This window comes from Engraulis encrasicolus, chromosome 1 (genome assembly GCF_034702125.1).
Source record: "Engraulis encrasicolus isolate BLACKSEA-1 chromosome 1, IST_EnEncr_1.0, whole genome shotgun sequence".
Classification (NCBI taxonomy): Eukaryota; Metazoa; Chordata; class Actinopteri; order Clupeiformes; family Engraulidae; genus Engraulis; species Engraulis encrasicolus.
This window is the reverse complement of record NC_085857.1, coordinates 20,547,049-20,562,048: the sequence shown is the minus strand read 5'-3', so window position 1 is coordinate 20,562,048 and position 15,000 is coordinate 20,547,049. Positions and strand designations below refer to the sequence as shown.

The 15,000-nt window shown below is 43.9% G+C and overlaps 2 protein-coding genes across 2 annotated transcripts in view; one reads left to right on the top strand and one right to left on the bottom strand.

The window, feature by feature from the left end:
• Window positions 1-15,000, top strand: part of gpr179 (G protein-coupled receptor 179) — a 440,981-nt gene that overhangs the window by 369,305 nt on the left and 56,676 nt on the right. The window lies entirely within an intron of this gene.
• Window positions 1-15,000, bottom strand: part of socs7 (suppressor of cytokine signaling 7) — a 41,177-nt gene that overhangs the window by 17,782 nt on the left and 8,395 nt on the right. The window contains exon 4 of the mRNA XM_063203978.1: window positions 904-1,061. Coding sequence (XP_063060048.1) covers window positions 904-1,061 — 158 coding nt within the window. The remainder of the gene's footprint in view (window positions 1-903; window positions 1,062-15,000) is intronic.

Here is a 15,000-nt window from a genome sequence, read left to right as displayed (position 1 = left end):
ATGATAAAGAAAAGAAAAAAAAACAAATGTGTGGCTAATAGAATAGCTGGATGGTTAGTGACGCGGGAAAACCACAAGCCACAGTGGCAGGCAAGCGAAAAAGTTAATGTCAAGCTCTGGTATGGCTACTGTAGCTAGAATGGTGCAAGGTAAGCAAGAAGATGAGTGCATGGGTTTCAACATGGAAATAAAACAAGCAAATAGAAACTGAGTAACTGAGCTTTTTCTTGAACTTCAATACAAACAATTGATACACAAGGGGCAAAGTGCAGAATATACGCTATTATGATAAATGTCATATCATAGAATGAGCTACCTGCCAAATTGGCTAATGACACTGAAATTGTTACCAGCCACAGCCAAGTTTTACCAGCATTTGGCCGGTTGGCAGGTGCCAGTGTCAAGCCCTGCAAATCACACATGGGTGTACTGTAGCTAGAGTGGGGCAAGGTAAGTCCTGGCAATGAAATAACTGAGCTGATAATCATGGTTGTTAAATGAGAGTGATACAAGTTATGGCCAGTAATCATTGTTTATTATTGCTGCTATTATTATTATCGTTCATTTCGCAATTAATGATAAGTATTGTAACAGTATTAATTTGTTAACAGTTAACTGTGTGTGTGTGTGTGTGTGTGTGTGTGTGTGTGTGTGTGTGTGTGTGTGTGTGTGTGTGTGTGTGTGTGTGTGTGTGTGTGTGTGTGTGTGTGTGTGTGTGTGCGTGTGAGAGAGAGAGAGAGTGTGTGTGTGTGTGTGTGTGTGTGTGTGTGAGAGAGAGAGAGAGAGAGAGAGAGAGAGAGAGTGTGTGTGTGTGTGCGCACATGTGTGTGCGTGCGTGTGTGCGCGCGTGCGTGCGTGTGCGAGCGAGCGTGTGTGTGTGTACATCCTCTGCCATCCTCTTACCCTCTCCAGCTCTCTGAGGCTGGCGGTGAAGGTGGCGGAGTCGGGTCTGCGGAGGGGGCACAGGAGGGGGGGCGGAGGTCCAGCTACACGGGGGGCCAGGTGGGCGGCATCCGAGCTGGGGCCGGCACCGTGGTGGGGCAACACCCGCAGGAACGCGTCTGGAGAGGCGGCACCAGTGATGAAAGAGAGGGGGGGGGGGTGGGGGGGGGAGAGAGAGGGAGAATCAGAGGGGGAGAGGGGAGAGGGTGTCAGAGGGAGAGGAAGAGGGAGATAGTGTTAGAAAAAGGGAAAGAAAAAAAGAAAGTGGGAGAGTTAAGAAGAAAGAGAGAGAGAGCGCGGAAGAGTGAGGAAGAAAGCAAGGAGAAAGGACATCGAGAGAAAGGGGGTGAGGGAAAAGAAGAGAGAGAGAGATGGAAAGAGAGGCAGCGAACAAGTGAGGGAGAAAAAGACAGACAGAAACAGACACAAAGAGATTAGAGATTATTAGCATGATTAAGACAAAACGCCTGTCTTTGTCTTTTTTTTTCTTTCTCTCCTTTCCTTTTTTTTCTTTCTACACTGTAAAAAGAGACACAATGGAAATGCATAAAAAATTGAGGCGATTTATTACGCGTAAAAATATTAAACAAAATTTCCCCCTTGTTATTATTAAGCAAATAATCTAAATATTCTTTGCAAAATAACGTTAAATAATTGTGCACTCTTTGCTTCCATCCACGCGTCTCTTCCATCCACGCCTGCCTTAATGAGTAATCTCCAGACAGGTCAGAGCACTGGCAGTGGTAGCCTGGGGGCACGCTTGCCTTGCCTTGCCTTGCCTCCTCTGAGTGCTGCGCGATTAGGAAGGGAGATAGCGTTTAATCTGATGGGGGACCAACCGACATGATAGCTTTTCAGGCAACTTGCAGCGCAAGAGCGGACTATGTGAGTAGAGTACGGGTGTTTTTCTGTGTGCATGTGTGTGTGTGTGTGTGTGTGTGTGTGTGTGTGTCTGTGTGTGTGTGTGTGTGTGTGTGCATGTGTGTGTGTGTGTGTGTGTGTGTGTGTGTGTGTGTGTGTGTGTGTGTGTGTGTGTGTGTGTGTGTGTGTGTGTGTGTGTGTGTGTGCATGTGTGTGTGTGTGTGTGTGTGACACTGACAAGGGGGAACAGTTGTAAAAGGTTAGAGATAATTGTGTGATGACAGCATGTCACAACTGTTGAAGAAGGAGAGCGTGGGCTGGATAGGGAGTAGAGCAGCGTTTCTCAAACTTTTTCAGGGTTTATTTGCAAAATGGTGTATCTCCATTTTTTGACTTTTGCATTTTACTATTGAAAATGACTGTCCAGAGGTCATATCACCTGTGTGTGAATTCTTAGCATTCCAATAGTTTGAGAACATACTTGTTAAACCTATACAAAATGCATTTTGCAATGCAATTCAATGGAATGCCCAATACAAAATGTCAATTTCCCAACATTCTGCAAAATGGAGATACACCGTTTTGCAAATAAACCCTTCACAGACCGAGGACCACTTTGTCCCCTCAAGAATGTTCAGGGACCACCTGTCAACTGAATTGACAGTTGACAAGTACTAATTTGACACTGCTAATTTCGATGCAGGTCACTTACTTTTCATTCACATTTCAAGCCCATCCTATTGTGGTGAAAATATGACTTCAGCTATGATCAGCTTTGTAATAATGTTACAACTATAGCCTACTGCTAGTTTGTCTTGGAAAAGTAGAAATCCCCTCGCGGACCACCTAAACCCTGTTGCGGACCACCAGTGGTCCCCGGACCACCAGTGGTCCCCGGACCACACTTTGAGAATCACTGGAGTAGAGGGATGGGGTCAATTAAGTCAGCTCTAATGGGCTTTAGTGATACACTTAAAGCTTGGGTGGGGAAACTATCGGCCAGGGACCGTTTACGGCCTGTGAGGCCATCTTATCTGGTCCCTGATGTCATTTTAATGTTATGCAGTTTCACATGAAATTTGACGTGTTTTGTAAAGCAAGCTGGCCACCTTCAATAGAGGCAAGAAGTGGCGGGGGAAATCCTGGTTTGTGTTCATAGTACGGTCCTTGGTTGGAAGACTTCATAAAATTTGAAGTGGCCCTTCGAATGAAAAGGTTTCCTCATCCCTGCGTGAAAGCTTATTAGGCTCGCAACACTCTTTTTGGAATTAAACAAAACACCTGAATATTATAATAAAATATTTCCAATCCAAATATTACATTAAAGGGGAACTCCGCTTTTTTTTAACATTAAGGCCATTTTCTTAGTGGTTTGCAATGCTTTAGAGTCCCCCTCACCGTTTATTTCATGTTTGCTGCAGACTCTGTTATTTGGTTGATTTGGATTTTATTTAGATTTATTTATTGGATTTTATTTAGAGTTGCAGGTCCCCATAGACGGCCATTCTAAAGCTGGTTGACATCAAATCCAAAAAAGCGGAGCTGTAGTTTCATTCCATTTTGCAGCTTTTGCACTTTACAATAAGGATATATTACATTTCACCTCTGCGACTTCACCGAGTAGGACTTCATATCTTTATGTCAAACCTGTCCTTCATGATATACAGAAATAGCCCTGAGGGACGCATGTCATTCAGTCACTCACAGATTAGCACTAGAGAGGCAGTCCAAAAAAAGCACACAGAACAAGAAGCAAAGGAAATAGGCAAAAAGGTATCATAGATATGAGCTACACTCGAACGCTGACGATAATAATGCTCACATATAGAGCCAAAATGAGAACAGAAAGAGGGTGAGCGGCTGTACACCTCCAAAACGCTAGTGGCGGACAAAAAACGTCATATACATACTGTGTATAAAATAAAATGCAATGTCCGCCATACATTTGCTCCCGTTTTGTTTTCGCTTTTTTTGTATCAATGGCTACGGTAACATGGCGTTTTTAATCCCAAATTGATCATTCCGAATTAAATAGTTCGGTCGAATTTACTTTGATCTTTCATTTAACTCTGAATTATGAAGTGCTTACATGACATTTTCAAAGCGGAATTATCCTTTATTCAGAATTAAAGCGAGTTCATTCGGAATTAAATGTCTCATGTAAACGTAGTGATTTTCTACAAGTTGCAGCAAAATGTCGGCCATAGCCATATTGCACTGCGGAGGTTTGATTTCGGCAGTGCTGCTGCTGCTCCATCTCATCCCAGCTGGGTTTCCAATCACTCACGCAGCTGGTGGCAACTAACTGTCTGCAGCACTGTCAGTTCCCATTGCAGTGGTTTTTTTTTATTTTTCCAACATAGTTTTTTTTTTTCATTGACAAAACCATAAAGCACACCACCACCAACAGGAAACGGAGAAACTCTGTGTGGACTCTATTTACTGTATACAAAGTCTCCAACATCTCTCTTCACATATCTATAATAGGACTCAAAGAAACGCAAAGAAATTTGCCTTTTTTGATAGCTGTGTTTCTTCTTTAGACTGTATTTTGTAAAGACCAATTAGGTAAAATCAAATGATCTTGTGAAGAAAGGACGCAAAACTGATCAATGCTCCCAAATGTTTAATGGCCCACCAAAGTTTTGGACTCTTAGTGCTAATCTTAGTCCTTTATCATAGTCCGATTTCAGTTGTATCTTTTTGGTCTGGCAACCTGCACTACTCATATGTGTGTTCATTCTCTGTCTCTTCTAATGGAATGATTTCACATTATCTCTTTGTGGCACACTGCTGCACCACAACAGAGTGGTTGAAAGACGCACTCACATGGAGATTGACTGATATATACATGTCAGTCAACACGAAAAAAAAAAACCCACGGCTACCGCTGCTGCTGACTTTATCAAACAAAATGTCTTCGGTTAGCGCATAGTTTTTCTTTAGCTACTTTTTTGAGTGGTTGTCATTCTTTTTTGCTTCTATTGCATAAAATGTATGCCCTTTTAGGTTCCCTCTATGTTACTGGGAGATGACGTCTTAAAATATAAATACATATATTTCTACTGTATATATGACATTGGTGTACTTCAAGGACAGCTGCAGCCTAAGTCTTGACAGGGTAAGCTATGATGCAAGCATCTCTGGGACCACATTCAAATCTAACCAGAGCATACTGCCATACAAAGTACAAAGTGCCATACAAAGTGTGGTAACTACATATTTCGTCGAAATTGAGTTTAGACTGATAATGGACTGCTGTTTCTGTATAAACATATATTTGTTCAGTATCAGAATAAGACTGGGTCTGCTTAAAAGTAGATAAGTCCAAAACAGATAAAAATGTCAGACTTGGAAGTGCAGATAATAAAGAAATTAATGTAAAACTTAAAAGATAGCACCCGAGTAGAGGGGTGTCAGTCCTGAGTTCAGACAGTAAAAGCAATGTCACATTTTCTTATAGCACACATGGCTTCACTTAGTATCTGATCTACTATATACAGCACATGTCTTGAGTAATCAGTGAGAATTGACTTGATCAAAATTTTGTAAGGGAGTTAACTTTTTTCTTAACCAAGTATTGGCGCCTTCTCCACAGCAAAATGGAGTACACCCCCTCTATTGATGATTCAGAGCTTGTATTACCCATGGATATTCTGTCACCCACCCATCCATGCCCACTACACTGATCCCCCTGACAGGAGTCTTGCCCGGCCCATAATAAGACAATGTGCTACACCAGTGGTTCTCAACTGGAACAGTCTTGGGACCCACCATTTTCCACTCTCATTCGGCCGCGACCCAATTTTTTTAGCGTTCAAGTCAATTCAATGCAATTCTCAAAATGTAACCAAGACTCGAATGACTGGTTGCACGCTATCTATCTCGCATAAACATTCAGATTGTATCTATGACGACAGATGACACGGAGTTCACTAGCCTATTAAAATAAAAGTTGTAAATTGTTGGAAAAGTTTACGTGTTTTTTTTTACACCAAGGCTTCGTGACGACCCACCAGTTGAGAAACACTGTGCTGCACTATACTGCCCTAAAAAGGCAGAGTGCAGTAACTACCTATTTTTATCAAAATGCACGTTTCTCGCTCGTACCCACCATCCGCCACGATCACCCCCTATCTTCGTCATCTCAATCGTTTTATCCAGGATTCCGCCCTCACTCCTCCTCGGTTCTGTTCGCTCTCCCAATAATCGGCGAGGGGGTATCCGCTCAGAGCTCGCACATATTCGTGGGAGCAGGTATTGTCTCTGAGCTCTCAGTTGGAGCCCCGTAATCCCAAGCCCAAGTATCGTTTTTAAACATAGCCAACATCAGGCTCGGCAGTAATTTCAGCACCATGGCCAGCGACCTTGCCCAATAGGCTCTTTTGCTATTTGCTTTTAACTTTCGCTCCTCGAGTGCAGTGGTCCAGCGACCGCATAAAGCACTTTTATGATCGGTTTGCCACGCGGACAGCGGTTGTCCTGCTAGAAACCCAGAGAAGCCCGTTCTCCAACGAGAAAGATGTATGCATACATACTGAATTCTAATTTCAGATAGGGCACTGATGAATTTGAGTTTAGACTGAAAATGACCTTCATTTCACCTCCTTTCTCTTATGACAAAGTCCAAATGTGTTCCGTTTTACAGATATCGGTGTGTCAAATTTGCAGTGACTACAATATCTAGCCTAATACAAAGGTTTTGAAGGCGTTTCTCTCAGTTTCAATGTTGACATTACTGCACTTCGACTTTGTAAGGCACTAATACCTCACATGTGTCCCCTTCATAAAAATATACTGTATATACGTATTTAAAGCTTGCGTCATGTGGTGGCCCATGTAGTGTAAATGATTGGTGCCCCTGAGCACTGGGCTGCTGGCCCTTATTTCTAATCCGGCCATAGGTGCTGTTTACACGTAGCTGGATATTTTTATATGTGCATATTTTTTTCTCCTGGTTAGGTGTAAACGCAACATGTGGATAAAAATAAATCCTCCATTGTAACAAATGCGTTTCAGCACCCTAAACAGGATATTTTTTTCTCCTGCTTTTTATACCTGGATTTTAAGGCCAAAACCAATGCAAAACCAATACAACCAGGAGAAAAAAATATCCACATATAAAAATATCCAGCTACGTGTAAACGGCACCTTAGTTATGCCATTACATTACATTACTGTAGAAGCCAGTTGTACATTTTCTGTTGTATGACACCTGCGGCCCAAAATTAGGTATTTCTGTTGGAACACTGTGGAATTTGGTGCCGTTTACACGTAGCTGGATATTTTTATATGTGGATATTTTTTCTCCTGGTTGTATTGGTTTTGCATTGGTTTTGGCCTTCCGTTTCCATGTAGCAGATATTTAAAATCCAGGTATAAAAAGCAGGAGAAAAAAATATCCTGTTTAGGGGGCTGAAACGCATTCGTTACAATGGAGGTTTTATTTGTATCCACATGTTGCGTTTACACCTCAACATGAGAAAAAAATACCCTGGTAAAAAAATATCCTGCTACGTGGAAACAGCACCTTGGGCTTGGCCTTAAGTGGAGCCTGGTGTGTGTAGTGCTTAATTGATGCACCTGTGCAAGTGTAATTAGGTAGAGCGTGTGGCTACTCAAAGCACTCTCTGACTTGGAATGCTTATGGAACTGGAACTTGGAGACACCAGCAGGCATGCAGGTTTTCATGAATTTCATGGTGAATGTGATATTTATGCTTATGTGTAGTTGCAAAGCAGTCTCACCTCAAGTAGTCCATTTCTGACTACCTTGGACCAGACGTCAATTTTTGACGTCTTGGGTATTCCTTCCACGTCACATTTTGACTATGTGGCCTAACCCTAAACCTATTCCTAAACCTAACCTCAATGACGTTATGCTGCCACAAGGGGGCGCCTTTGAGGACATAGTCAAAATGTGACGTGGAAGGAATACCCAAGACGTCAAAAATTGCAGTCTTGGGGTGTCAAAAATTGAATAGTCAAAAATTGACTACTTGGGGTGAGACTGTGTAGGTAGTTTGACTTGTTATTTACTTTTCCTTTGATTTCGTGACAACTTTGATGGAAACCTACTGTACATTAGCTTACACTTTACCAAACATGATTACCCCCGTTCAGTCCTACTTACAGAGGGGTAATTCACAGTTTGCTATTCCATCCATCCACCCACCCACCCATCCTCAAACAGCGACCACCTCTTTTCCCACCCTCACCCCCACCCTCACCCACGCAGGAGTCTTACCATTGAGGCTGAGACTGTGCTGGATGGTGACGTGGGAGGGGGGAGGAGGAGGAAGAGGCAGGGGGAGAGACTGCAGGGAGGCCCCCACAACGCTCACTAGGAAAGGCCCAGGCTGCGGCACACCTATGCCATCTGCAACAGAGCAGGCATGGGAGGGGGAGGTGGGTGGGGGGTAAGGAGGGGATAGGGGAGGAGATTGGGTAAGAAGAGAAAGGTACAGGGAAAAGATGCAGGCACAGAGGTGAAGTGGTGGAGGGAGGGGGTACAGGAATGAGGAGATAAAAGGTTAAAAAGGTTAAAAAAAAAAAGTTACCGGGATGAAGGTTAAGAGCAGACAGTGGTGCCGTGGGGGGTGGGGTGTGTGTGGGGGGGGGGGGTACAGTCAAGAGGAGGGAACAGGCATAAGGGTCCAGTGTTTCCCAAACGCTAGCATTGTGTGGTGCTGCTACAGGCAGAAAAACATTCGGCCAGTGCAAGGAAGGGTTATGCGTGTACCCCCATTGATACGTAAGATGACATATATCATGTACAGTCCATGGCATGTATATGACATGTTGATCAATTTGTGGTGCTTGAATTTTATTCTGTGGTGCTGTGCCACAAAACGGTCTACACAGTATGTATGGGAAACACTGGGGGTCCTGTAAGAGGGTGGGGACTAGGGGGATGGAAACAAAGAAAGTTGGCGTCTGCGCCTTAACTTAGGGTTGCTTAGGATTGCTTGGTGCGACTGCTCACCAAAAATAGTGATACTAGGACAGTCAAAAAGATGAGGCGCACACAAGGCTTGCAGGTTCAAAAAGTGTATTGTGGCCGACAAATTAACAAAAGAAGTCAACGGAAAATATCTGGAGCTCCAAACGTTTCGGACCTAGTCCATTATCAATGTCTCCAATAGCATTGAACCTGCAAGCCTTGTGTTCGCCTCATCTTTTTGACTGGACTAGGGGTAATGCACAACAGTGAGGGAAAGGTACCGGGGGACCACAGAGATTGAGGGCAGAACGCCTCTTTTCACAGAGCTCACCCTTTACCATAGTTTTGTCAGTCCAGACACTCACACACACACACCACAGACATGTCAAGTATGATGAACAGAAATGGAACTGGTGGTGCAGGGATGGAGGGTTTTAGGGGCATCTCTGTCCTAAGAGCTCCCGCAGAGCAGAGCGGGATCCAGAGATCCAGAGACGCACAGTCACGCTACATGCTTTTGACACGTCATGTCAGGTCAACGTTTACTAACATCCACAAAGCAACAGTGTGTCCAGTGTGTTTGACATGGATTTCGACTTGGGTTTTTTTGTCATCAACCAGATTTGCCTGAGGTGTGTAGAGTTTTTTTTTTTTGGACGACCAAAGTCACGTGTCGTGTAACCACGATGGCACGCTTGCAGCGGTCGTTGTTGACAAACTGGTCTAATTGAAAATCCATGCCTACCCAACGTTGATCTGCGTTAGCCGTGCCACAGAACCGATGCTGGATCAATGCGGGACATGTGCACACACACTGGCGATAGACGGCTGGCTGCTGTCTTTGGGTGCGAGATAAAAAGCGTCAACTTAAGGAAGAAAAATCCGCACTCACAAACTGCGTCTCATTATTTATTTATATTACCACCATGTCCAAAAAGCAAACGCGTTTCGGCTAACAAGCCTTCATCAGTGCGTGGTACCATGAAGGCTTGTTAGCCGAAACGCGTTTGCTTTTTGGACATGGTGGTAATATAAATAAATAATGAGACGCAGTTTGTGAGTGCGGATTTTTCTTCCTTAACATTACTGGACTGGACATGACTTGACGACGACCAAAGCGAATGTTGGTGATAAATAAGTAAAACGCTGGCAACATTCGAAATGAAAAGCAGATACACATAAACAAATAGGTGCGCAGACACATCTTCTGTATCAGAATGAAATGTTTGGTACATGTCAGTGTGCCTGTCCAGTGAAGCTTATTCTGATTTTAAGATCAAAATGGCCCTAACGAGCCTGCAGATAGCACGGACAGATCTCTAATTTAACACCAGCCAATCGGCCAAATGCTGGTGAAATTTTCGTTTGGCTGGTGAAAAGTCCAACTTTGTTGCCACTTTCACCCATTAACCCCTTAGCGCAGCACTATGGCTCTCTGTGATGTCATGGCAATGTTGTTATGATGTAGTTAAGCATTTTCAGCAAGTGAATAGGGTCGCCGGCGACCCCTGCTGCAGTAAAGCCAGGCTCAAACTAGCGATTGTGTGTCCGATGTTGGCGTCGGGGTGCACCGCACACTAGAAGATAATCGCAACTGTCAATCTTGTCGCTGCTCGCAGCCACGGAGACAATGCCCGACGTTCTATTTCCAGTCGCAAATATCAAACACTGTTTGATTTCTACGATTTGCGATCGGCGACTCTTTGAGCTGCCAAAGTTCTATCTTAGAACGTCGCTCACGACGAGGAAATCTTTCCCGACAATCGCTTGCGATGGTCCTGGGGGGTAACGTTCCAGCGATTGTCGTAAGGGGGGTTTTCAGCCGAGAATCGGCGCGATAGTTGTGTAGTTTGAGCCAGGCTTAAGAGGCTACTGAGTGTGTGTTAGCTGGTAAGATTAACATCTACTAACTATTTTGGCTGGTGATGAAAAAAGTTCATTTAGAGCCATGAGCACGGATATGACAATGATGAACAACTTTTCTAGAGACACTACTAATTCCATAAGAAACCAAACATTTTTAGTCCTCCTAACGACTTATTCCATCAGACCAACTAGACTAGTATTTGACCATGTAGAAGAGAAGTAGAATCAACTGGTTAATCTTAACAGTCTCCAGAACTATTGACTTGGAAAGCAGGGTGTAGGATTGTAGCATATGAAGCCAGATTGTTCTCTGATTGTGTCCATACGGCACATGTGATTTTTCCTGATCAGGAATTCCTGATTTTCTGACTTAAAAATGCAATAAATCACCACCACCTTCTTAAACTCTGTTAGATTCAATGATAAGGCAGTTAACACCAACGACGGTAGATTAAAGAAAGAGGATTCAAACGCCGCCCACCCAGTGCAAAATATTGTGCTCAAGTTTAGTCTCCTAAGGGGGCATTGTCCCCTCCTTCTTCTTCTCTTTTTGTGATGTTTGGTGGTGGCTTGCACAAGATGTGCGCTACCGCCATCTACTCTACAGCACTAAGGTGACTCCATTGATTCTCAACTGTAAGACTCCAAAGGTCTCCTAACCAAAGGTCTCCTAAAGGGGCATTCACCAGACATCACATGGAGCCTGGAAAAGCCTGAAGTATCTTCCTCTTATCTATCCTCTTTGGTAGCACATTGCCGCCATTACTATTTTTTCTAGCAGTTGCTAGTGCTAAAGCATTCAGAAGGGCTATGGGCAGCCTAACCAGCAGACAGGAAATTCTGTGACAGCATAGTGATGGGGAGTAGAGTTGCCCAGCCGAGACTCGAACCCGGACCTTCTAGGATACCAAACTGGGGCTCTGACCGCTACACCAAAGAGCCAGGGTTGACCGCACCTACAACCCTAGTGATGGCCAATCCATCACATTGCCTTTCCCCTTCGGAAAGTGGACCTGTATGCTTCACACACTCTTGGTGTCCCTCACGTACCACCCACCATACTTCTCCCATTGTAGAATGCACCACAACCCATGCTGGGGTCCCCCGTGCAACAGGGTTATCCATCCTGGGGTCCCTCAGATGACCGATGATCTTACAGCTTGTCAAGTTTTTTTGTCACGTTGATACATTTTATCACGCACCCAAAGACTTTCGTTTTTCCAAGAAGTTGAGCGTGTCCTTTGTCAAAACTTACAGCTTGTCATCCCACTTCTGACACCATTTGTGGTGAGGGGTATTAGAGTTGTCCCACCAGGACTCGAACCTGGACCTTCTGTGGTACCAAACTGGGGCTCTGACTGCTACGACAAAGAGCCAGGGTTATTGGTGTGACAGAAAGACCACACACCCACAACCCTAATGACCACTCCATCATTCCATACAAAAAATCGTTGAAATGGGAGGGGATTAATTGGGTAATAAGGTGGTGCCGTAGCTCTGTCAAAGAATCTTCTGTTAGAGAAGCCCACCCAATGCAAAGGAGTGTGCTCACATTTGGTCTCCTAAGGGGACGTTGTCCCATACTTCTTCTTCTCTTTCTGTGGTGTTTGGTGGCAGCTTGCACAAGATTTGCACTACAGCAATTTACAGCGATAAGGGAAGTCCATTTATTCTCAAACTAAAGCCTCCAAAGGTCTCCTAACCGACGGTCTCCTGAAGGCACCTTCACCTGAAATCACAAGGATCCAGGAAAAGAATGGGCTTGATGTATCTTACTCTAATAGAAGATTCTTTGGGTCAGTTGGCTGGGGCAGCACACCCTAAATCCGGGCACCCGGGTTCGAGGACCAACCAAGGCCATGTCCCGATCCTTCCCCTCTCTTCTCTCTTCTGCTCCTTTCCTGTCATTCCTTTCCTGTTCTCACTATCCTCTCTGAATAAAGTATGTAAAAGCCCAAAAATATATTTTAATAAAAACGTTCCGTGCATAATGTTCCTGCTTTTCACCTTTTGCCAATCACAGCCCATATGATGTCCAGCTACAATAGGGTGACCATATTCAGGGGCAGATTTAGCCATTTTGGGGCCCTCTGCGAAACATAAACATGGGGGCCCTCAAAAGTCGTTATATAGACATACAATTCTGGGATTTGGTGCTCATATAGATCTTTGTCTCATATAGATCTTTGATTACTTTACATATGTGACACAGTAAGATCAAGCCTGCTTTTTTGCACGTCTACCACAACTGGTGTTACATTTGGGGGCCCCTATGGAGGACACATTTGGCTGGGGCCCTAGGCAATTGCCTAGGTTTGCCTAATGGAAAGTCCACCTCAGACCATATTTTGGCATGTGAAAAAAACGATGTGAATACTACGGAATGAGAATGCCGTTGTCTAACCTCCCCGTCCTCACGTGCTTGTGGTCTCGGGCTTCTCGTGCTGACACCCCACATGATGTAAGAATAGATTTTGTGTTTGTTTTGTTTGCAGAGGACTAAGGGCAAGTTATTGGTTTTAGATGGACACTATCTAATCTGTGCAATCTGCACACGCACACGCACACGCGCGCACACACACACACACACACACACACACACACACACACACACACACACACACACACACACACACACACACACACACACACACACACACATACTCTCTCTCTCTCTCTCTCTCTCTCTCTCTCTCTCTCTCTCTCTCTCTCTCACACATATACACACACAAGCGCGAACACACACACACACACACACACACACACACACACACACACACACACACACACACACACACACACACACACATGCAGGGAGAGAGAGAGAAAGGGCTTTGCTGAGAGGCTTAGGTAAGGCTTATAGCGATGGCTGCCACTCCAGGTGAGTCAGCCAACTCAACTCAGCTACGCAACAAACAGATGAAACGAATAATCACCCACTGCAGCAATCCTCTAGTCTAAACCATCACTCACACACACACACACTCATTTCACATTATATTACATTACATTATTTTTACACTGTATTCTAGTGTCCTTTTAAACTGTATTGAATGTGTCACACTTCATTGTACATGAAAACCATAAAGTATTTTACTATATACGTAGTGCTACATGTTGGAGCAGAAGAAAGCAATAGTCACCCAATGCCGCAGTCCTCTAAACCAGTGGTTCCCAACCTATGGGTCGGGACCCAACCTATGGGTCGCCAAAGATCCACAGGGGGTCGCGGAGCCCTCTTGATTTTAAGGGGTTTCATTTTAAATATAGCCCATGTTGAATAAATGCATTTAACTAATAAATGCATTGAAGCAACAAATAGTAAGTGCTACATTAAACATTTATTCTATATTTGACCAAAGACGAATTGAGGAATAAAATAAGTAAAATTACTTTTCTCAGGAAAGTTTTCCCGGGCGATCGCATGGTTGGGTCACAAAAGCTTATAATAGTAAAAATATGGGTCCCTTACGAAAAAGGTTGGGAACCACTGCTCTAAACTATGTATCGCACCGCACACAACCTCCATTACATTACATGACAGTGGATTACTTTTACACTTACTTTTTCGTATTGAACTTAATGCTACTGCACTGTACTGTTTTGTGTATTGCACTATTGTACATTACCATTTAATGTTACTGTATGTGGTCGATAATAACAACGCTGCATCTGCTAATGCCATCACTATCCACACCATCCCCCTTAAAAAGGTGGGGTTGCAGGTTAACCATTTTAAGAAAATGTACTATTATGACATCACGTTGGGGGTTCCGCAGGCTCATAGGAGTCTATGTAGAACCATAGAATCCCGGGGGAGTTCCCCCAACGTGATGTCATACCTGCAACCCCACCTTATATACATGCTGGTAAATTATTCAGCTTGGAGCAGGCTTCACTTTTCGATACTTCGACTGTGAGGGTGCGGGCCCAAATGTTCAACTCAGTTTTTCGAAACAGAGGCCTAAAGAGCCCAAAACACGATTCGGCGTGAGCCTTCTTCAGTGGCAATAAAGAAACATGCCATGCAAGGTGCGGCCTCTTTTTTTGGGAACACTAGCCTACATACTGTCCAATAAAGGTCATTCTACATGACATAGTTGCTCTGTACATCTAGGGGTCTATACATTTACTCCTCTCCATTCTAGCACCTATTTATCTATAGCCTGTCTTAATTTATCTATATTTTCTATATTTTCTTAATTTCTAACATTCTCTCCATTTTTGTAACATTTCTATTCTATAGGCCTATCTTCCTTACATAACCCCAACTTTTAAATCAGACATCACAAGCATCTTAAAGGTTGAGAGGGAGGATGACCTAGTTAGTAGGACCCAAATTGGTACAACCGCTGCTGTAGTAGGAAGATGATGGTCTGCTGTGGTGGC